The sequence below is a fragment of the Vombatus ursinus genome, unplaced genomic scaffold, assembly GCF_900497805.2.
Source record: "Vombatus ursinus unplaced genomic scaffold, bare-nosed wombat genome assembly UNPS02014789.1, whole genome shotgun sequence".
NCBI lineage: Eukaryota > Metazoa > Chordata > Mammalia > Diprotodontia > Vombatidae > Vombatus > Vombatus ursinus.
In genome coordinates this window covers 26,100,093-26,124,850 of record NW_020954567.1, presented here as the reverse complement: position 1 = coordinate 26,124,850, position 24,758 = coordinate 26,100,093, and the positions used below count along the sequence as shown (strand labels likewise).

General features: G+C 36.3%; 1 protein-coding gene across 1 annotated transcript in view; it reads right to left on the bottom strand.

Annotated features, from left to right (window-relative positions):
• Window positions 1-24,758, bottom strand: part of HMCN1 (hemicentin 1) — a 514,295-nt gene that overhangs the window by 275,408 nt on the left and 214,129 nt on the right. Inside the window, exon 11 of the mRNA XM_027868406.1 lies at window positions 21,839-22,114. Coding sequence (XP_027724207.1) covers window positions 21,839-22,114 — 276 coding nt within the window. The remainder of the gene's footprint in view (window positions 1-21,838; window positions 22,115-24,758) is intronic.

Here is a 24,758-nt window from a genome sequence, read left to right as displayed (position 1 = left end):
ATGAAATCAATTAAAATCCCCCTAATGGAATAGATATGTTAAAAGGGGTAAGCGTGGATATTCTGGTGCATAATTACTGCCATCTACAGTTGCAACACAAATATCTGTTGCAAAATTTCCAACACGCTTGTACAATTTGTTATAACACTTAATGACATCTGTTTCAAATAACTGCTCAGATTTACAAAGAACCTTTCCTTCAAGTAAGTTAACACATACCGATGCCTTCTCATTCATCCTCACATTCCAGCTCACTTAAGCTATACACTACCCTTGTAAAGCATTTTCAAGTCTAGCGTGACATACTATGTGAGCAATGAATTATCCTACTTTAGTATGTTTCACACATTTTCAGCAAATATCACTAACATGATGTAATTTCTAAATTGTCAGGATGAACTAGTTTAACAAATCTTTTGGGGAAAATTCCATATATCTAAAACTGTCAACTTTGTAGATCCTGAGTTTTTCCATGTGAATTTATTTTTGTGTATTAATGGAAATAATCTAACATAGGTCAGAAATGAAAAAGAAACTAATGGTTTGGCAGAATCTTAAACTGCTGCTTTGATAGTAATGTCATTAAAATTGGCGCCCCACACTGAAAGATCAGAAACCCGATCAACTCTTTCTTATAACCTGTCATGTATATTTTGAGGTATAGTCTACCAAACCCTGTTTTACCAACAAATCAATATTTATTAAGCACCTATTTATGGCCTAAACCTGCAAAACATTGTGGGAGAGACTGAAGATGCACAAGATATGCTCATTTCCCTCAAGGACTTTATTATTTAGCTAGAGAGACAAAGTTAGCCTAAACAAAAAAGTAAACAATACAGAGTAGGATATACTTGTGCTGAATTATGTAGTATAAATAAAAAGTACTTTTGGATTATGTAAGAAATCTAGAATAAGGGATCCAGCGAATCTTTTTTGGAGGAAGCAGAACTTGAGCTGATGCAGTCATTGTCACTGTTGTCTTCTTCTTCTTCTTCTTCTTCTTCTTCATCTAAATAGCATTTTAAAGTTTGCAGAGTGCTTTTACAAAAATCTCATTCTAACTTCACAATAACTCTGTGAGATGGGTGCTGTTGTTATTATTACTCACATTTTATAAATAAGGGAATTGAGGCAGGATTCCCTAGCAAGGAAGTGTCTGAGGTTGGATGTGAGCTCAGAGTTTCCTGAGCAACTAGGTGATGCAGTGGATAAAGTTCTGGGCCCGGAGTTTGGAAGACTCATTTCCTTGAGTTCAACTCTGGCCTCAGATACTTACTAGCTGTGTTACCTTAGGCAAGTCTCGTAACCCTGTTTGCCTCAGTTTTTCACCTGTAAAATGAGATGGAGAAGGAAATGGCGAACCACTCCAGTATCTTTGTCAAGAAAACCCCAAAAGGGGTCACATAGAGTCAGATACAACTGAAAAATGACTTAACAACAACAAAAACAAACTTTCAGATGCCAGGTCCAGTATTCTATTCTGGTATTCTATTCACTCTGTACATCGAACCAAAGCATTTGGAATGGGAAAGGGGAAAATGAGCAAATTCCAAATGTGGGGGCCATCTGCAAAAGTACAAAGGCATGGAAATACCATATTTATGGGATAGTTAAGAGAATGACTTGACTGAAGCAGAGGGTAAATACTGATAATGTATATGGGTGGGATGGGGCCAAATTATGCAAGGCAAAACCACAGAGATGGAGTCTGACTTGAAACATTAAGAGTATTCAAAGATTTCTGAGCCAGGGAAATGTATCATGACTTTTTTTTTTAAAAAAAGTTTCTGTCCTATGGGAATATAACTGATTAGCGGAAGGCACACATGCCACTAAGCTATCAATTAATGGAACTCTTTGGAGAGCAATTTGGAATTATGCAAGAAAAGTCACTACACATTACACTCTATCCAATGATCCCATTACTGGTCAAATACCTCAAAGAGCTCAGATATTCAATATATGAATGTAGTGGAATATTATTGCAGTGAGATATGAGAAATTCAGAGAAATATGAGATGATTGGTATGAGTTGATGCCCAGTGAAAAAGCAGAATAAAAAAGGATAATATATCCAATAACTGCAATAATGTAATTGAAAAAAAACTAGTATAAGAAAGTTGAGTTGAATAACTAGAAAACCAATAATGGTCCCAGAAAACAGATAATCAAACAGGCACCCTAATACCAAGAGAGAATTGGGACCATTGCCAGGCATGGTCACTATATAAGGTATTTTTACTTAACTATTTTTCTTTGTTATAAGGTTCAATTTTGAAAGGGGGACTTAGAAACAACTGCAATGTAAAATCAGAAGACATTGATTAAGCCTTTAAAAATGAATCAGAGAGAGGGCATCCTGGAATCAGGGAGTTGTTACTCCTAAAGCAAATTATATGACAAAGATCTGGATGACAGAGGTGACAGTGGTAATGGTGAGAAAGGGGGAGACACAAAGGAGATTTTGTAGGAAAAGCCAACATGTCTTAATGATTAAATATAGGGATTGAAGGAGAAGGATGAAACCAAAAGACACCCAAGGTTTTGGACCTAGATTTCTAGAAGAATAATATTGACGGATTTAGAGGAGTCAGCGGTAGGCTGGGGGACCTGGTTGTTAGTAAAAACCAAAGGTTCACTAATAGACATATTCAGATAATCATGAAACAATTTTTTTAAAGCCTGGAAGCAATTTTAAGTGTAGGATCAAATGAGAAGATAGGGATAGAAATATGTGTTTGGATGCATAAATATATTTATATTTACATATACATATAATATATAGCATACACTTTACTAGTGATAATGCCAGTACTTTTGGGAGAAAACTCAATGAAAAGAAAGGCAAAACTTACCATGGAATTTTTAAAATATCTATTTTGATAATTATAATAATCCTCATAAATCATATTATTTATAAGTCAGGAGAAATATTCTCCAATTTTACCCTGTTCTTTTGAACCCCCAAATGGATATTCAATTGTATATATTTCAATGACTATTTATCAAGCTTTTACTCTGAACAAGATATCAAATTACAAATCAAGATTACAAATGAAAACAAGCATTTTTCCATTATTACCAAGCTTCTACAAATATCTGCTTTAAAAGGTATGCCAGATAAAATGGCATTCACATAGTAAAAGGAAACATTTTTACCATTGTATATATTGGTACTCTAACCATTGTAAACGGGGTTGCTATTACTTGCAAACACTTATTGAGATAGGTTTTCAGTTTTGCCAAGCAGAGTTCATTATAAAAACAAGCATGAAAAATGACTACTTAAATCTCATGTAGCCATCAATCATTACTATGATCATCACTATCACTACTACCACTAGCTAGCATTTATATGGTGTGTTTAGTTTTTCAGAATGCTTTACAAGTATTCTCTCATTTGACCCTCACAATAACCTTATGTGGTAGGTGCTACTATTAGCAACATTTTACAGTAAAGGAAACTGTAGCTGACAGCTGAAATATCTTGCCCAGGTTTGTGTGTGTGTGTGTGTGTGTGTGTGTGTGTGTGTGTGTGTGTGTGTGTGTGTGTGTGTGTGTGTGTGTGTGTGTGTGTCTGAGGCTGAATTGGAATTCGGTTGTTCTTGGTTCCAGGTCTAGTGCTCTACCCACTGAGCCACCTAATTGCCTACTAATAGCTATAATGTAGTAGGCACTCTTCAGGATGTAAAATACAACACACACACATCATCCAGATGAGTATGTTTATAACCTAGTGTATATGTATTTTACAGAAATATTTCATCATCGCCATTAAATATTAATTGAACATCTACTGCCCTTTTAACATGTGCTAAGTCTTGGGAATACAACATGACATGGTTCCTATTCTTGAATAGACTTAGTGATACAAAATATGGAGTAAAAATGAGAAAAATTACATTTAGGATAAAAAAAAAATGCTAAGTGAAGGTTACAAGAACCCAGGCATTGAGGTGCACCAGATGGAGTAATAGAACAAGAGTCTGGAAGACCTCCTCAAATGCTTACTAGTTATCTGACCACGGGTAAGTCATTTAATCTCTCTGAGTGTGTTTCTTAGAGGGAAATTAGAGAGAATGACCCCTGTAACAGTCACAAAATGGAGATGTTCAAAGGCTCAAATGAAATAATGTATTTAAACATTTTGAAAATTTTAAGGTGCTATGTAAATGGCAGTTATTTTTCAGTAAAGGGAGGAGTCCATGGAGAAGTTTTTTATGGAGAAGGTAAGATTTGACAAGACATCGGATTTTGAAGGATGGGTTTTGCCCTTTGAGAGTGATTAAAAAGTTGGATTCCTTAGTCATTCTCTGATTTCTTTTAAGAACCTTGCTAATGTGGTGAAGTTGATGGCTCAGCGAATAGGGTGACAAACTTGAAGTTGGAAAAATATGAGTTCAAATTTTGCCTCAGAAATTTACTGTGAGACCCTAAGAAAGTCACAACTTCTCAGAGCCTCAGTTTCCTCATCTATAAAATGAGGACTCAACTAAGAGGGTTGTGAAGATCAAGTGAAATAATATAGGCAATGTACTTTGCAAATCTTAAGGCACTCCATAAACACTGGATGTTATTATTATGATTTATTATTGCCATCATGAAGACAACCAAGACAGTGGCATTAGTTTATAAAACAAATTGTCCACATTTGCTGAAACAAGGAGAATTCATCAGTTAGGTGGTAACAACTTATAAATATAGAATAAACATAGAATATCACTGCTTTCTGTAGCAAACCATGGCTTGTATAAAGAGAGTCCTAAGGAGATTTTGATTCTGTTGAAATTTTCTCCTGAATTCTGTTCAGTTTATTTTCTAATTTATTGAGGAAGGACAACTTGGCAATTTATCTTATGCAAAAATGTTCAAAGGAATCATCATATAATAACAAATGCAGATAAAAAGCCGGTAAGAGGAGATATCCCATGAGCTATTTCTTAGTTCCTTAGTATTCTTTTGTTATTACTTGCATTCCAGCAATAAAATCTGAGTAAATATTTTTAACTTCATTAATTTTTCTTAAATCAAACAGGACTCAACAGTCTGCTTTAGGATCTCTGACCCATCCTCCAATCATCTGCATTTCCTATGTTAAGAAGTTAACTTCAAAAAGTAATGTAATGACTATCATTGAGCCTGCTGAGAATGGTAATTAGCAGCTGTGTACCATTGTAACAGATGTGTACCTACTGATTTAGATCATTTAGTTTAAAACACATTGACATTACTCTCAAATAAAGAATTTAACTTCCCTTAATTTCCTGTTCTGAATAGGAAGATAAGAGACTCCCGTTAGTCATGCTAGTAATTTTTTAATTAAAACTCTGGGTATATGAAGAAACAAACTTAACAATTGGTTTATCATAAGGCCAATTTATAATGTACCAACATGCTCCAAGGAATCTTTCTCAACTTTCATTTTTTCTTTATTGTTTCCTAAGGGAAATAGCAAAATGAAATATTTTAGCATTTCAAAATATATACTAATATAACCTAGGCAGGTCTGGGTAAGCAGATTGTATTACTAGCATTTCTCTAACCATCTAGTTTATAACCTATGATCTGAATATTTTTCTCCCATGGGGTTTAACTTACAACTTCTAGAACATTTCCTAATCCTAAAATCCCTTAGGTCACCTAACTAGGCACCAAGATTCTGGTGTAAAGCTCCCTTGGTGATACAGTGGGGAGAGATGGGGACACAGTAGAAAGGAATTGGAAGAGAGACAAATACACAGAGAGAGACATATTTAGAAAGAAACAAAGAAATGGATATAGACAAGGCAGGGAGCAGAAAGATACAGATGAAAGAGGAGGAAGAAGAGAGGGAGAGGGGAGAAGTAAGATGCAGAGGGAGAAAAAAAGGAAAAAGAAGAGAGAAAAGAAAAGGAAGAGGGAGAGGAGATAAGAGGGAAGAAAGAGGGAAAGAGGCAGGGAGGGAACGAGGGAGAGACAGAGACACAGACAAGATACAAAGATGAAATGGAGGAAGATGGAGGAGATGATGCCTGGAGGAATATGGAATTCACTGATTGGTTAACCAAGGGTCTCTCTTCTTATAATGGAATGTCAAATTTAATTGAATTATCCCTTAGCCTATAAATTTACTCAAATTCTATCATGTCTACTTCAGTGATAAAAATGGGAAACCAATGAAACATCAAGTAGATTTTACCTATTTAGTACTTTTTGTTTAGTACTATTTTTTTGTTTAGTACAATTTTGTTTACTACTATTTAGTACTTATTGACTTTTCAGTAATACTTCATCTTTCTGCCTCTTAATCTTTCTGCAGAAAGGAAGAGAAAAAGCATGTCAAATCCCAGTGTAGAGTGATGCTGATTCATTAACTGACCAGTAGATGGTACACCAGTAGCAAAGCGCTTTGGTAGGGATATACCTTGTTTTTAAGCAAATTTGGATTTGTAGCAGGTGAGGAAGTAAGGAAAGAAGATGATACATTGATTATAAATTGAGATTATGGTGGATTTTAGTGAAAAAATGTAATCGGTCTATGTAGACATTTCCTAAAAAATCCATGATATTAATTATCCCATTTCAATCTATAAGGGCATACCTATTAGAAGTGTAAGTAGGCCTTCATTTTAAACTATGCACAAGATATCATCGGCACGTGCTATAGTAAGTATTTCATCTTGGAACTTTATAATAAAAAGAACATTTAGAACTACTAAGCAAAGTAGGTCAAGGTAATACGTGTTGAACATTGAGAAGGGAATATTTTGAGTGACTAGCTGATCTGATTTTTCCTTTAAACTATCTGATATTTTAGCCCCTACCTTCTCCTGCCTTTCAATAAGTTTTCAAATCTTGAAGCTGCTCGATGCATATATTTATGTACTGTGGATCTAATAAATGCACCTGATGCATGAGCATGCTCTACTGATGCAAATTCCTAAGATTCAATGTCCTGAGCATCAAAGAGTGACATTTGAGATTCAGCCCAGCAATATCTCAGAGAGGACTCACTCAAGTGAACTTGGTGGGCCTAATGTTACGTAGAAACTGTTCTAACTGTGAGCCTACTCTCTCCAGGCACCAAACTGGTAGAGCAGAAAGTGTGCCCCAGAGGTATCAGGGTAAAATATTAGTGTTTTTGTTCTTGCTCTGTTTTTTAAGTAAATATCCTTTTTAAGAGCTAATTGATGCTATATGGTTAAATGGAACTGGGGTACTAGTCAATTGTGGCTAAGCACAGTCAGTTGGGACTTAAGTCAGAAAATTAGAGAAAGGTACTTCAACCTCCCAGGGGCTTCCCTGAGAACACTGGCTCTCAGGTAGATGACCATCTTCCAGGTGAAGGTATTAGGCTGCAAATCAGACTGGAGGTTTATAGAACCTATGTGCTGACTTTGTGGTGATATGCCTATGAAACCTGGACAGTCTATCAGTGCCATGCCAGAAAAGAGCTGTTTCCACTTGAACTGACTTAGTAAGATTCTGAAGATCACCTGGCAAGATAAGGTACCAGACACTGAGGTGTTCTCTCAAGCTAAACTGCCAAGCATTCAAACTGCAGAGAGCTCACCTTCGATGGGCTAGCCACACAGCCCCAGTGCCAAATGCATGTTGACCTAAAAGATTATTTTACAGAGAACTTGCACAAGGCAAGCATTCACACTTAGGTCAGAAGAAATGGTACAAGGATACTCTCAAGCTCCCTCTGAGAACTTTATTATCAATGGTGAGACTTGGGAGACACTGGCACAGGACCTCATCAAAGAAAGCGCTGTGCTCTATGAGCAAAACAGAATCACAGTAGCACGGGAAACATGAAATGCACAAATCTAGAGACATCTCCATCCCAAATGCTCAAATGGACTATTTGTGCCCAACCCGTGGTAGAACCTTCTAAGCTTATATTGGATTGATCAACCCCAGTAAAACACACTGGATCTTGACCCCAATACCATGAAGCCATTGGTCCTCTTCTAATACAAATGACAACCCTGAGGACCCTGGGAGGAAGATGTAATAGCCTGGCTCTGGGATACTGGGTCAGACCATACTTGATATGTTTGACTATTTTGTGGTTTTTATTCATGAGTTTTTAATCTGTATTCTATTTATGTAGCATCACTGGGCAATTTTTTGTAAGTAGGGCTGTATGTATGAAATGTATCTGTATATGTGACATCTGACAGCCTGGATATAGAATCAAATTAGAAGTCTCAGGAGAAGCAAGGGCTATAGGCTATCATTCAAGGATTATTAAGGACTAACCTAATTCAGAAAGACTCAGCGATTAATCAACAAGTATTTATTAACTACTTACTATGTGCCAGGTGCTAGATATACAAAGATAAAAATGAAATATTCTCTGCTGCCCAGGAGCCTACACTCATCACTAGAACAATGTCTATCATGTGCTAAATCCATTTATCCATAACAAGTTCTGAAACCATTTGCTAAAATGCATAGGACCTGCTATATGAATTGATGAAAGGATTACCTACAAGGACAAAATCAATTTTTTTGAAGCATTGATTAAATATATTTCATGTAGCTCTCTTCCTGGTTCCAAGGCCAGTTCTCTATCCATAATGCTATGCTGACTGTGCTTAGCACAATGCCTGGCACTTAGCAACTGCTCACTAAATGTTTACGGACTGACTGTACATCCCTCAATAAGTCAATCTCTCAGTGCTCTAGGCTGCTCTCGAAGACTATATATAACTTACTGTCAAGGGTCTAATCTGAATGGGTAGAAAGAGTTTTCTTATTCAGCATTTCCTTATACCAATGAAATCACAGACCCAGGCCCTATTCCTATTCCTGTAGAGTTCTCTTAGATCCCAGAAGTTTTCAAAGCAAAGTCCCTATCTGTGAACTGCAGTTTAAATGGATCATGAAATCAGACTTGGTTTTTGTGGGAATGATAGGTGTTTGCTGCCATATTTATTCCCCGTAGCCTACAGTCATTAACAAGAAAAGGACAGCCTCAGTTATATTATCTATAAAATATTTATAATAATACCCATTATACCTACCCTTAGAGGTTGAGTGGAATATTGGCTATTAGCCCACTTAGGAGTCAGGAAGATGAAGGTTCAAATTTAGTTTTTGACATATCCTGGTTATGTAAATCTAGGCAGGTTAGTTAACCTCTCAGTGGCCCAGGAAACCCACTAACTATGCCTTTAAGTTGTGGAGAAGGTGCAGCTCTACTCTAGTAAAGAAAGTCTTTACTTGGAGGTCTCTGTCAGTTAAATCAGGTCCAGTTAAAATACAAAAACACCTATATCATAGCATTACTGTGAGGTGCAAATGAAATATTGTATATTTTCAAATTTTAAAGTGCTATAGAAATGTATTAAAAAGTAGAAAGAAAGATATGACAGACGTCTGCAGCATGCCTTCCACATCAAGGACTACCATAATGGACTTCCACATGAATGGCAGCAGAATAACCAACTCCAACAGGCTAGAGAGAGTCGATGGTCAAATTTTCAGGGTGAGCATTTACATCTCAGAAATGAACAAATGCTACAAATCAGGGTTTGATTTATTGTTGTTGACATTTAAGAAAATGATGAAGAAAATGTCATAATTCAGATTAAACTTAAAAGGGGGAGAGACTCCCTACCTAATGTACAGAGACTTCACTGTCAGCACCTCTTACATACAAAATAATCTCTCAAGTGGTAATAAAAAGTAACTCCTTCTTCCTGAAAAATTAGAGGATCTTTCTTTCTCAATATATTTCCTTGTTCATTGCTCTTCATAGTTTCATATCTTTGATTCTGGTTTGTGAAGTATTTTTGTATTGACTCGGTGTGTTGTAGAGAGCAAGAAAAGGGGTAAATGACCTATTCTTTAGTGTTCCAAGAGGAGCTGATATTTCCCACATCATGGAGGTTATTTATCCAGTTTTTCATCAACATATTTCACCTAAATATTCACTTGTGAAGCTAAACTGCACAAATAAGCACATTAGGACTCAATAAGATCTCTGCGAAAATGTCCCTATTTCCTTCTCTTCTTTATTATTTTCTTCAATTTGAATCACACTGATGTTCTAATATTTGCTATTTTATAGTCATTCTGATGGGGTTGTCTTTGCTAAAGCATGATGCTTCTGCCTTCTCTTCTCTACCATGCATTTCTAGGTCTCTTGGTTTAATTCAATACCTGCCAGTTCTGATTCATTTGAAAGGTTCTCACATCCTTTGAGCTATAATTGACTCACTACATACTCTTCAGAAGTAGGAAAAGATCTGCTGTAATTAAAGGGACAAAAATGATTAAAGACAATTTGTTTGTGTTCCTGTGTGGTACTGATACCCAGAGCACAAGGAATCCATCAACACTACCCTCTCTGGGATCTTCCTCAAGAGACCTTTTGAGTCAGCCCTGGTTATATGGAAGTCAGAAACATTAGAATGGAGTCCAGAGTCTGAAAGAAATGTTTAGTTCTAAAAGAAATCAGGCACTGGGAAAATAAAATTTTATTAATGGCACAGAATCCCTTTCATTCTGTTTCAGGTTATTAATACTCACTATAATTACATGCAACCTTAAGATTCTGGTAAGTGGAAAGAAGACGGGTGAAAAGCTTGTCAAGAGGTAAAAATGCTTCTGAGCAGACAATAGTGATGCTGAGTGTTTATGTTTATCTTCTATGTAGGCATGAAAACGCTTGTCTAGTTAGACTAAATCATACTCCTCTGTCAAGGAGCAGCAAAAATTCTGTTAGTTTGTATAGAAAATGCTCATATCTATTGCAGAAACATAAAGATGGAGAATTTCTGATAGCATTTAGTTGAATGATAATAAGAACAAGAACATTTATTAAGCACTCTCTTCCTAGTAATGATCTTTCAGGGTTTAACTTCTCTGACAATTGGAAGTTCTACTTTCTATCTAATCTAACTCTTACAAGCTAACTTAAACATATTTCCTCATGTTCTCTTTGCTGGCGATGGAAAACAGCTGCTCTCCAGGCTCATAATAATAACCCTTCATCTCTTTGAAGCATTTATTAGGTCATCCCATATACTATCCTTATACAAACTAAACAATCCTTATTCTTTAACCTTTCCTTACAGGTCTTATTTTAGAACTATTTAATAATCTTTCCTACTCTCCACTGAACATAAGAGGGAAATAATTCTTAACTCCTACTATTGAATTGTTATAACATCTGTCAAACACATAGATTACTAGAATGAAAGTTCCATATAAATGCCAAACACAGTATTATTTTATACTTTTTATTATGTGGAACTTGGAATGTAGTACCAAAAAAAATAAAAAGGCTCTCTTCAGTTCACTTTAGCCAGTGGACTATATTAAACAAGTAAGGCAAGTAGACATGAAAATCTCACTTCTTTGTTTAACTGTGTAGGTGTCATTGAACAGTCTTGTCATTGCATCTCAACCTTAAATAAGTCTGGTTTTTTAATAAGAAGAAAAATGATCAGAAGCTCAAAAATGTAACAATTTTATTAAAGCCACAGGAAGCATCACCATATTATGAATAAAGAGCCAGACTTGGAATCAGAAATACCTCAATTCATGTACTATCCCTACCCGTACTGTGGATCCATAGGCAAGTCAGATAATTTCATAAGTGTGCCAAACAGCTTTCTGAGACTAGAGGGTACAGAAGAGTTGTTGACCTGCATCACTGGAAGGAGTTTCCACATGTAGAGTTTTCTACAATGATGCAATCATGAACATAGACTGAGTAGGGAACCAAATAAAACCACAGATGAACCTTTGAGATGCTTAAAATTAAATGAGGCAGCTAGGTGACATGGGATTGAGTACTGGGCTCGTGGTAAGGAAAACACGAGTTTAAATTCAGCCCCACACATTAACTGTGTGACCCAGAGCAAGTCACTTAACCTCTGTCTCAGTTTCCTTAGCTGTAAAATGGGGATAATAATAAGACTTACCATACAGGACTATTGTGAGGATCAAATGAGATAATATGTGTAAAATGCTTAACGCAGTGTCTGACATGTGGTGGGTACCTAATAAATATTTGTTCCCTTCCCTACTCTCCTCTAAAATCTCTCAGAGATGTCCTCCTAGATATATGGCTATGATCCTCTGATCTTCTCAAACTAATCATAAGTGATGTAAAGGCTTCCACAATACTCTATATCACACTTGTAACCAAGAGACCAACAAAAGTCAGAACGTTAACACACCATTTTATTCATCTTCACTGACTCAAGCTTGGGACTCTAAGTTAGAGTTAAAACTGTCCAAAAAATTAAATATTGGCAACTATTAGTGATTTAGGAATTTTCATTATAATTTAATAATAAGAACTTTAGTGTGTCTCTGACTACCGTAACTGAATTCATTCAGCAGATAAAATACTGATGCCGGTATATGGCATGTGTCTTTCAGTTCAGTCTACAGAAAAATTTAGCAGAACTCTGTAATGTAAAAAAGTCAAGAATAGTATTTTCCAATAAAAACTAGTGTTGACTATTCAATGCTATTTAAAATAGTATATTACTTGAATATACTATTCAAAATAGTATTAACTATTTAAATGTTGAAGCAAAGATGTCGTATAAGGGAACTTTGTATGTGATAAGCAAAGTTTATTTATGTGAATTTCTACAAAAGAGAACACATTAAGTAAAAGATCTAGGGGATTTCCTCCCTTCCTCTTATTGGCAAATTCATTTGAAGAAAATTCGCTACCTTAAATACTGAACATAAAACACTTTAATAGATAATACAGAGTACCATTTCAAGTCTAATGCCTTGAACATTGTGCCTTAATGGCTCACACACATGAAGGGGGTGGCATGGGGGAGGGATGAGTGAGTGATTTCATTGGAACTGCACTTCAGGGAGATCAATTTGACAGCTGAATGGAGGATGGACTAGGGTGGGGAGAGAATTGAGGCAGAGATAATAACTGGCAGACTATTGCAATAGTCCAGGTCTGAGGTGATGAAGGTCTATGTAAGAGACGGTGGCAGTATCAGAGGAAAGGAGGGTATATATAAAAGATGCTACAAAGGTAAAATCAACAGGACTTGACAACAGATTGGCTATAATAGGTGAGAAAGAGTGAGGAGTAGAGAATGACACCCATGCTGTGAGTGTGTGTGACTGGGACAATGGTGGTACCCTGACAAAGTCAGAGATTAAGATGGTCTTCCTCCCTGTTAAAGCCAATTCTTCTACTGCTACCCCTGATCTCACCATCAACTGTCTTTTTGGGAGCTTGCCCCACCAGTCATTCTACAGCTCTTTCATTTTTAATCTCTGACATTTTGATGACTTCATCACCATTGCTCAGATGAAAAGTATTCAGGTTTCACCTACCCTAAAACAAGAACAAAATTCTTTTTTTGATCCTCCCATTCCCTCAAGATATCCCCCTTTAATGATAAATTCCTAGAAAGAGGAATTTTCTCCTAGAAAAAGATAACTAGAACGTTCAATGGATAGAGTTCTAGACCTGGACTCAGGAAGACCTGTGTTCAAATATAGCATAAGACTTTTATTATGGTCTTGAGCATGTCAATTACCCTCTTTTTGCCTTAGTTTCCTCATCTGTAAAATGTGGATAATAATAGTACCTACATCACAGGGTGCTGATGAGAATCAAATACGATAATATTTATAAAGAGCTTAGCACGATGCTTTATAAATATTTATTTCCTTCTTTCCCTATATTTGATGCCTTCATTTCTTCATCAAAAATTCACACTTAAAGCTCTCACAATCTGGCTTCTAACCCCACCATTTGGTTAAAATTGCATTTTCAAAGGTTACCAATGGTCTTTTAGTGGCTAAACAAACAAGTAGCATAAGGCTGGAAGAAATCTAGTTCATCTAATCCACACTCACTGCCAGCAGACAGAATTATACCTAAAGCATCTAAGAAGATCAAAGGAACTATCTCATCTTTTAGTTTTTTTTTTCCTGAGAAAGATTCGTCTTTCATTTCTGTTATTTGTAAACAATTTTCCAGTGGGCCAGCTTATGTGATAGAGATGAGTTTTGTGACCTAACATCATATAAGTTATCAAACTTTCATTAATGATACTAATATTTTCATGAGTTAAGACCAAAGAAAGCATACTTAGTATAGCATTATGCCTCCAAGTACAGCAGTTTATTTCATCAAACATCTGTAGCTTTGCAGTAGCATGCTCAACCATAAAATAATACATTTGGGTGGCCACAAATTAACTGTAGTCTCTTATTTTCTACTAAACAGTGCCATAAATTCTGGAATATATCTTCCTGTTGGCTTTGAAAACATTTCTTCATCAAATTTTTTCCCCCAAACCCACTGCCAACAAGACAGGCCATCAAAAAGAATGTCTCTGAGAAGATTTACACTATTAATGACCTAAGAAACTAGGGAGCAAAATGTAAATAACAGCACTTATTTAAAGAATTTGGATAGTAATGGTTCTGTTCTACCAAGGAGAAGAGAGTAAAAGGCATTCCTTCTGTAAATAAATTTCAGCCTTCAGGAGTTCATTCACTAAAGCATCTTTCAGTGAGTCTAAATACCACAGGAGCAGCTTTAAAAAGTTAGTGAGATGTTAAAAAAGGAACAATTTGCTGAGACAAGGCTTAGCAACGTAAGCTAAAAGATTTAAAGCTGGTCAGACTAGCAGAGGTCATCTACATGATGAGGTGAATAGAGTGGTGAAGTTGGAGTCTGGGAGACCAGAGTTTACATGCTGCCTCAACCTTACTACTTCTGTGATGTTGGGCAAGTAACTTAACCTGTCTCAAGTCTCAATTTTCTCACTTGCAACCTGTATCAAATTAAATATAAGCACAGGAATGGAAGCTGTGAGGTATCAGCATCCTATTTTCTGGAAGCAACTTTTGTTCACATTTTGGAGAGAAATGTTCTTTCTGTATAAATACCTTCAATGTCTGGTTCCTTTTGGAATTTCTTTGGAAAACTTAAGAATTCCTTCCACTTTTGCCTGCTGATTGAATAAAGTGCCAGAAATAGTAGACATTCATATTCAAATCACCCAGCAATTATTTAGGCTGACTCCACTATCTCAAATATTTAGAACTTCTTTATTAACCAATCATTAAGTTTTCACTGAGCTACTATGTGCCTAATGAGATATTCAGTAAACCCAGATTGTACTTTATTTTTTTATTAGTGAATTTATTTATTTTTAGTTTTCAACATTTACTTCCAGAAGATTTTGAGTTCCAAATTTTCACCCCGTCTCACCCCTCCCCCACCCAAAGATGGCATGCATTCTGAATACCCCTTCCCCTAGTCTGTCTTCCCTTCTATTTCTTCCCCCCCTTCTTTTATCCCCTTCCCCTTCTATTTTCCTGTAGGGAAGGATAGATTTCTGTGCCCCATTTCCTGTATTTCTTATTTCCCAGTTGCATGTGAAAACATTTTCTTTTAAACATGTGTTTTTAAAATTTTGGGTTCCAAAATTTTCTCCCTTCCTCCCCCCCCCCCCCCCCCCCCTTGAAAGGCAAACAACTCAATAGGCTATACGTGTGCAGTTATGCAAAACACTTTCATAGTAGACATGCTGTGAAAAACTAACTCTATTTCCCTTAATTCTATCCCGCCCCCCATTTATTCTATACTTTCTTTTGACCCTGTCCCTCCTGAGAAGTATTTGCTTCTGATCACCCTCTTTTCCAATGTGCCCTCCTCTCTATCATCCCCCTACTCTCTTGTCCCCTTTCCCCCCCTATTTTCCTGTAGGGTAAGACAGATTTCCATACCCAATTGAGTGTGTATGTTATTCCCTCCTTAAGTCAAATCCTATGAGAATAAGATTCACTCATTCCCTCTCACCTTTCCCTGTTTCCCCTCCACTGTAAGAGCCTTTTCTTTTCTGTTTTTTTGTGAGATAATTTACCCCATTCTACCTCTCCCTTTCTCCTTCTCCTAGTATAATCCTCTCTCACCCTTTAATTTTATTCTCCAGATATGACCCTTTCATCTTCAACTCACCCTGTGCCCTCTATCTATCTATCTATCTATCTATCTATCTATCTATCTATCTATCTATCTATCTATCTATCTATCTATCTATCTATCTAACTATCTATCCATCTATCTATTTATCTATATATGCATACATAAAATTTTTTCCCTCCAACTACCCTAATACTGACAAAGGTCTCATGAGTTACAAATATCATCTTTCCATGCAGGAATGTAAATAGTTCAACCTTAAAAAGTCTCTTATGATTTCTCTTTCCTGTTCACCTCTTCATGTTCCACTTGAGTCTTGTATTGGAAAGTCAAATTTTCTATTCAGCTCTGGTCTTTTCATCAAGAATGCTTGAAAGTCCTCTATTTCACTGAATGACCATTTTTTCTCCTGAAGAATTATACTCAGTTTTGCTGGGTAGGTGATTCTTGGTTGTAATCCTATCTCCTTTGCCCTCCAGAATATTATATTCCATGGCCTGTGGTCCCTTAATGTAGAAGCTGCTAAATCTTGTGTTATCCTGATTGTGTTTCCACAATACTTGAATTGTTTCTTTCTGGCTGCTTGTAATATTTTCTCCTTGACCTGGGAACTCTGGATGTTGGCTACAATATTCCTAGGAGTTTTCCTTTGGGGATCTCTTTCAGGAGGAGATCGGTGGATTCTTTCAATTTCTATTTTGCCCTCTGGTTCTAAAATATCAGGGCAGTTTTCCTTGATTATTTCTTAAAAGATGATATCTAGGCTCTTTTTTTGATCATGACTTTCAGATAGTCCAATAATTTTTAAATTCTCTCTCCTGGATCTATTTTCTAGGTCAGTTGTTTTTCCAGTGAGATATTTCACATTGTTTTCTAATTTTTCATTTTTTTGGATTTATTTTACAGTGTCTTGATTTCTCATAAAGTCACTAGCTTCCAATTGCTCTATTCTAATTTTTAAGGAAGTATTTTCTTCAGTAATCTTTTGGACTTCCTTTTCCATTTGTCCAATTTTGCTTTTTAGAGCATTCTTCTCCTCATTGGCTTTTTGGACCTCTTTTGCCATTTGGGTTAGGCTATTTTTTAAGGTGTTATTTTCTTCAGTATTTTTTTGGGTCTCCTTTCGCAAGCTGTTGACTTGTTTTTCATGATTTTCTTGCATCACTCTCATTTCTCTTCCCAGTTTTTTCCTCTACTTCTCTTACTTGCTTCTCAAACTCCCTTTTGAGCTCTTTCAAGGCGTGGGATTGATTCATATTTTTCTTGGAGGCTTTGGATGTAGGAGCTTTGGCTTTGTTGTCTTCTGGTTGTATGTTTTGATGTTCTTTGTCACCAAAGTAAGATAGTATAGTCTGACTCTTTTTGCGCTGCTTGCTCATGATCTCAACCAATTACTTGAGTTTTAAACTCTTTGTTAAGGTAAGAGTCTGATTCCAGTGTGAAGAATGTACTGTCCCAAGCTTCGAGGGTTTGTACAGCTGTTTTCAGAAATACTTCTAAGGACCTGCAAATTTTCATTTCTTCCAAGGTGCTATGATAAGGGGTGAGGTGTTTCCTCTCCACAGCCACTACAAGCTCCACCACACCAGTGCTCCTCCTCACCCCAAGGACTGCCATCCAGAACTGTGACCCAGATCCAAGCACTGGGCAAAGCAAGAGAATCCTGCACCAACAGAGAGATTCCTGCAATCCCCCTCTGATCAGCCATTCGATTCCCCCTCAGTCTGTGGGTCAGAAGCTCAGGAGGCAGCCACTGCCCCAGACCTAGCTTCTCTCTCTCACTGCAGTCACAGACTTTTCCCACTGACCTTCTAAGTTGTCTTTGGTATTTGCGGGTTGAGAGGTCTGGAAACTGCCACAGCTGCCCACAATTCAGTCCTCTGAGGCCTACTCCAGGTTCGCTGTGGCCTGCACGCCCACACCAAACTGCGCTCCTCTCCCCGCCCGATGCGATATACCTTTCTCATCAGCCATCCAGGTTGTCTTGGGCTGGAAATTTGTTTCACTCTGACTTTTTGTGGGTTCTGCTGCTTTAGAATTTGTTTAGAGCCATTTTTACAGGTATTTGGAAGGGTTTGAGGGAGAGCTCAAACAAGTCACTGCTTTCCCTCCCCCATTCTGGCTCCACCCCCCCCTAGAACCCAGATTGTGCTTTCAAAGAAAAGTATGGCATGAAAAGTTCTACAGAATGTAAGCCTCCTAAGAGTAGATATTGTTTCATTCTTTGGATTCGTATGCCCCCATCCTAAGCACAGTGCCTGGGAGATGCTAAGTGCTTAATAAATACTTATTAATGGACTGACTGATTGACTGATGGGAATGACCTTCTCCTTTTTTGTCTTTGCATTCCTAACATTTAGCACAATGCCCTGTATATCATGAGCACTTAATAAATGCTTATCGATTGATTTTTTTTCATCTATACATTGAATTTCTTATTCATGTGTTGTCCCTTTCCTTCGTCTTCTCCAAAGGGTCGTGATAATTGTTCAGAAGAAGAAAATTCACGTAGTGCCAATTCTACCAATAAAAATGGGAATTACTAGTCATCTACAATATACACACAATAACAGCACTACATAATAAAAAATCATTTCCATATTTTATGCCCCACTCATTTACAATGTTCCTTAATGAACTAGAAAAGGAATTTTGCTAAAAATTGTTCTAGAATTTGCTGTTGCTAGCTAAAACTTTTTGCAACTTTTTACTCCTCTTCTGGCCAGGTATGAAGCAAAATTCTTAAATTTCTCCTTAGAGATATGGTTGTTCTTACAGAGATGCTGCCCAGCTAATTGTCTATCAGATGAAATAGTGATGAACTCAGATACCAAACTTCCATTTTTAGAATGTTCCAGCTTTTCTCTTCCTCTCCTCTCTTTAAATTATTTATCAGCCCAGGACCAATCAAAATGTTACTTCTTACTGGCTATTTTGAGCTTGGGAGATGGGGGTAGTTGTCATAGCAAACATTGTTCTTCCACTAAGAAAAAATGGAGAAGCTTCTATCTATTAAAAGCATGTTGTCACAAGAATACATGAAGTATTGCTCACAGTCTAATGGGGAGGCCACTTACAAGCAACTATGTACAAACTTTATATATCTACACACACATATGTACAAACTTTTTAATATGTGCATATATTATTTATATGTACTTGTGTATATATGCATGCATATATACACATATACAAAGATAGATAGAAAGATAGATAGTTCGTTTGGTTGTTTGTATATTATTTTTCCCATTAGACTGACCTTCTTGAGAGTAGAGACTATGTTTTTTACCTTTACTTGTATCCTCATTGTTTAGCACAGTGTTCGGCATGTAGTAGAAGTTTAATAAATATCAATGCTGCCCCAATTATTTTACTAGATTAATTCTCAAAAGTCACACCTACAGACCTGAGAATTTTACTCTATTACCAAGAAAAAAAATAAGAATCAAATGCCTGTTCTTTCAGTAAAAGATTTTAATTCTCCCAGTGGTTTTCTTTAAGAAAAAGATCCTTCATACGCAATGGTCATTCATTCAGATTACCTTGTCAATGTCCTTGTCTGTGAGTGTGTAACCTTAGGAAGGTTTTAGAATTATTTGCAAGAGCATATCGAGCAGAATCATTTCCAACTTTTTGATGTAATTAATCTCTTACATAAGGGATTTTAAATAAATTATTCTGCTGAGACAGCGGCAGAACCACAATTTAACTACAAAAACCAAGCCAAGAGTAATTTGATTATTGCTTTAAGCTTCCCAGCTGCTCTATAGACATTTGGAAGAAAAATATAAATGCAATGAAAAAGAAGCTCTCAGGCTGTTCTTCATCTTCAATTGATGACCTTGAACATAACACACTTTTAATACCTCTAAGCATAATGCTAATGCCATTGTATACAAAGCTTGCTGTCAGCACATTCTAAAGAGGCGCAGCTGAAGATTTAAGATTGCATGGCCATTAACTTATACTTCACTGGGTTCTCATTTCCATATAAGTCAAATAAGTCATTGGAAGCAGCTCTACACAGCATGTAGACATAAAATTTCCACAGGATGTAAAATATCTTAAAAGTTTGGAAGGAAATTAAATTACCTACCAAGAAGTAAGGGACAAGAGCAAAATCTGGTGTAAAACAGACTTGTCTAACAACCAAAATAGTTTCAATTCTCAAGTCAATTTTATATTGATATTTTGGAAGGAAGAAATCTAAGAAATTACAGTAAATAGAAAATATTAAACTACCGGGTAGATGAATCTGATAGTCCGGAAATATTTGTTGGCACTAATTTGGGAGCTTATTTTTAGGGAGCAACTACTAAAATCAATGTTATTCATTCATACGTAGTTAAGAAACATAAAACAACTTGATCTCACAATAATGAAAATTAGAAGTAATACAAAGGACACTAGAAAAATACATAGTAGACATAAGCTCATTATTGTATATTACTAGAAAAGATATGAGAAGCTGCATGAAATTTGTTGTTGTCGTCGTCGTCCAGTTGCTTTCAGTCATGTCCAACTTTTCGTGACCCCATTTGGGATTTTACTGGCAAAGATACTGGAGCGGTTTGCCATTTCCTTCTGCAGCTCATTTTACAGATGAGGAAACAAAGGCAAACAGTGTTAAGTGACTTGCCCAGTGTCACACAGCTACTTAGTGTCTGAGGCCAGATTTGAATTCAGGAAAATGAGTTTTCCTGACTCCTAGTTCAGCACACTATCCACTACACATCTTTGCCACCTAGATGCCCAAGCATAAAATATATTAATATATGAAGAACATGTATTTGGGAGAACATGTGACAACACAGATGCCACATTACATTCGATGAGATGCTTCCAACTGCCCAATTTTGGTGATTTTCTTTGGTCATTTGTCCTGCCACTATACCCTCAGGATGACCAGTTCAGAGATCATGCCGTGGGGCACTTAATCCACTTAGTTTTGTAATGCCCACCCTAGGGATGAGCTATCCTGTATCAGTGAGGAATGAGCTGACATAGCGCACTACATGTAACCAGCCATAGACCACTTCCAGTACACCATCCCTTCCATCTACCTTGCCTGATATATATGTATATACTCCCTCCCTCCCCATCTACCTCTTTCTCTGGAAACTATACTGCCACTATACTATCAATCAATCCTACCACTGCTTCTGGAAAAGCTGTATAAATCAACTCCTTATGGATCCACTCACTATCCTTGTTACTTCCCAGACCAAAACATTCTCTCCTGGTTACTGCTCCTTGATATGCTCATCTCCCCCCTATACTATAAGCTCTTTGAAGGCAAAGACTGTCTCACTATTGCATTCTCACTAATTGCCACATACTAAGTACTTAAAAATAAACACTTATCATTAATTCATGATTTTATAACAGAAAGCTGGAGTGTGGCATCAGGAAGCTTAAGTTGTTAAGATTCAGTCAATAAGCATTTATTAAGAACTGACTGTGTTCTATGCACTGAAAGGCCCACGAATGTGTTGAGTATATTCTTTACGGAAAGATTTACAGAAAGGTATGGAGGAGAAGTGAACAAGACAAGAAGGTGTGAATCAATTGAGATCTGTACCTATGGAAAAAGTACCTGAACTGATATGAACATAGGTCCATGAGGTGATCATAGCCTACAGAATCCAAATATTTCAAGTGGCTATTTTTTGGGTACAATTTTGATGTCAGTTAAAAAAACTTAGACAACTAGAGCCCATTTAAGAACTACAGACATAGTATTGTTCCATTCATATTTGCAATTTTTTTAAGTACCTGGAGAAATTTATACTCAACCAACAGAGGGATGGGGGAAGGGTTAGAGAAGCAAAGCCTTGATTAATTAGGAGATTCAAGGAAGAAAAAAACAAAAACACTACAGTTCAGAAAATTTCCAGTACATACCTTGCACGGAGAGGAAGACTGAAGCAACTGTTGTTCCTCCTTCATTAGAAACCACACAATTATATTCTCCAGCATCAGTGAATTTTACACTGTTTATCTCCAAGGAAAGATTGGTCAGAGTTCTGATCCGAGCTGCATCTGCCAGTCTGACATCTTTACCATTTCTCTGCCAAGTAAGGTTGTAAGGCACTGCACTTATGGCAAGGCACGTGAAAGTTGCTAGTTCTCCAGGAGTAACGGTCACATTGGTAGGCACTTGGATGACAGGAGGGGGCTCTGCATGAAATCACAAGGCAGGAACTCAAGAATCATCTTCATTCATTTAGACTTGAAGTCAGAATTTTTAAGATGAATCTATTAAAATTTACTGCACAAAAGCACATGATATTCTGGAGGGTACAAAAGAAGACATAACCCTGGAGAAAAGTTAGACAGATGAAGATTGGAGAGGTATGTTCTGGAAAGTGCAGGAAACAAGTATGGAAAGAAAACTGGACTTGGAGTCATATGGTCTGGTTTTAAATCCTAATCCTGTCACTTAATACTCTATGATGTTGGACAAGGTACTTAATCTCTCCAGGTCTCTGTTTCCTCGTCTATTAAATGAGAGGGTTGAATGTGATGGTCTGAAGAACCTTTTTAGTTCAAGTCTATGATCTTTAGATCCTGTAAATTTTTTTAAAAAATCCTACAATCCTAGTAGATAACACTAATTCAGCAACAGGTAAAAGTTGCAAAAAGACAAATTTAGGTTTGATGGTAAGGAAATAATGTCTAACAATTACAATTTTCCCTAAACTCAATGGTCTGCTTTGGAAGGTAATGGAATCCTCTTTCCTGGAGTCCTTCAAGAAAAGGTTGGGTGACCTCTTGTATATTTTGTAGAAGAACAATTTTATTCAGATATGAGTTAGACTAGAAGGCTTTAGAAGTTCCTTTCACCACTGAGATCATAAATAAATATACATATACACACAGAGAGATATGATTTTGATGTGTGTCCATGCCTTTGACAGAAAATGGCATAATTAGGAATTCTTTAGTCTAGATCTGGTTCTAATATAGACATATATGTATATATGCACATTTTACCTATAGACACACATGTGTAGACATACTGAAAACATGTCTTTATAGTTCATTTACAGAAGTCTGTAAAACACATAGAGCCAAGGCTCATTAAGTTCAGTTCACAAGACTTTCCTGGCACTGTCTTCTCACTTAAGCAATGTGTCTGAATCTACTCTTCCCTCAAACTACTTCACTGTTCTCCTTCCCTTAAATTAATACTGCTGGGAAGGAAAAAAAAACAAGAGCTCAAGTGTGTGTTTTCTTAGAAGCAGAAGAATGTTGACACCATTCCACTTCCTTCCATAATTACAGCAGTTGAAAAAAATGTGTAGTTCATGATGTACATCAATTTGTTAAAATGGAAATTCTTTAGAATACAAACCGTATTTTCTAACAGCAAGACACTATAGGTAGTTTTGTCTGCAGAACAAGTGATGTGCGTTCTTTCCTTACATGCTCCCATGTTATATTTCAAATGTGATTTATTAACAAAAATAATAAATGATAAAAAAACTCAGATTTATAAGCATAAGATACATTTCAAAGGAAGCTTTTGTCTTAAATTCTTTTTAAAATATATGTGCATACACACAAAAGCAGATGCAGGGAGTACAGAACTGAAATAGAAATGCTGCTCTGACAAAGACAATATATATAGTTACTATTATTTGCCAGCTTGTAAAAACAATGTGCCATTACACATGGCAAGAATCAATTGTGTTACAACTAAGATTTAGGTAAATGTCTAGTTCTAGACAGGCTGAATGTCTAAAATTATAGTCTGCATTTCCAGCAGCAGCCTGGATGCCAACAAAGAATTTGAGAATCTTCAAGGAGAAAGATAATTAAGCAGTGAGTAGATCCCCCCACAAAAAAGCTTTTTTGCCATTATTTTTGCATTCTATCTCATCAAGATGTAACAAAGATTTCCATTTGTTTCTTAATGTCTTTTGTAAAATGTTTTACATTTTTTAGAGAATAAATTACATAATTTTCAAATGATGATGATCTTCTGTGCTTGGCTATTTTAGTAAAAAATATATACATAAGATTCCTTTCAATTGTTTCCTAAATCTGAAAATACAGGGTATCCCTAAAATGTTGTTGCAGTTTTAAACTTTAATAGCTACAGAAGTAAAAACGCTACAAAACTTACAAAATACAACATTTAAAAGGTTATTTCAATTTTTAAAATACAGATTTTTTAAATTAAAATTTAACATAACCAACATCATGTGCTAGATGTTGCTCTAGCTAATTTTTTTAACTTTGTAAAAACTTTCATCAGCTATTGTTCAATGACTGATAGAATTTCATTTGTAATCATATCCCTAAGTTATTCAAAGAACAAAGTTGTGATGTATTCACAATACTTTTGATGTGTCCCCACAAGAAAAAAGTCCAATTAAGATACATCAGGTAACTGAGCTGGCCAAGCAAGGGGACTTCCTCCATTAGTATCTACCCATCTGGGAAAGTATCATCCAGAACATGTCATGCAGTGCATAAAATTACAAGTTTATTATTCAAAATTCACAAAACAATATAAATGTAAACAAATCAAATAATTAAAATTTCAGATCATGTTTTTATAGGTTTGTAGGATTTACAATTCTGGTAATACTAAAAATTTTAAACTGGACCAAGACTTTTGGGACATTGTGTGTGTTTATGTGTTAATGTTTGTATGTATATGTGTATATGCATATACATACAGAGAGAGAAGGAAAGAGACAAGAGACGGACAGAGAGAGAGAGGGAGGGAGGAAGGGAAGGATGGAGGGAGGGAGAGGGACAGAGAAAGAGAGAGAGGAAGGGAGGGAGGGGGAGGGAGAGAGAGACACAGAGA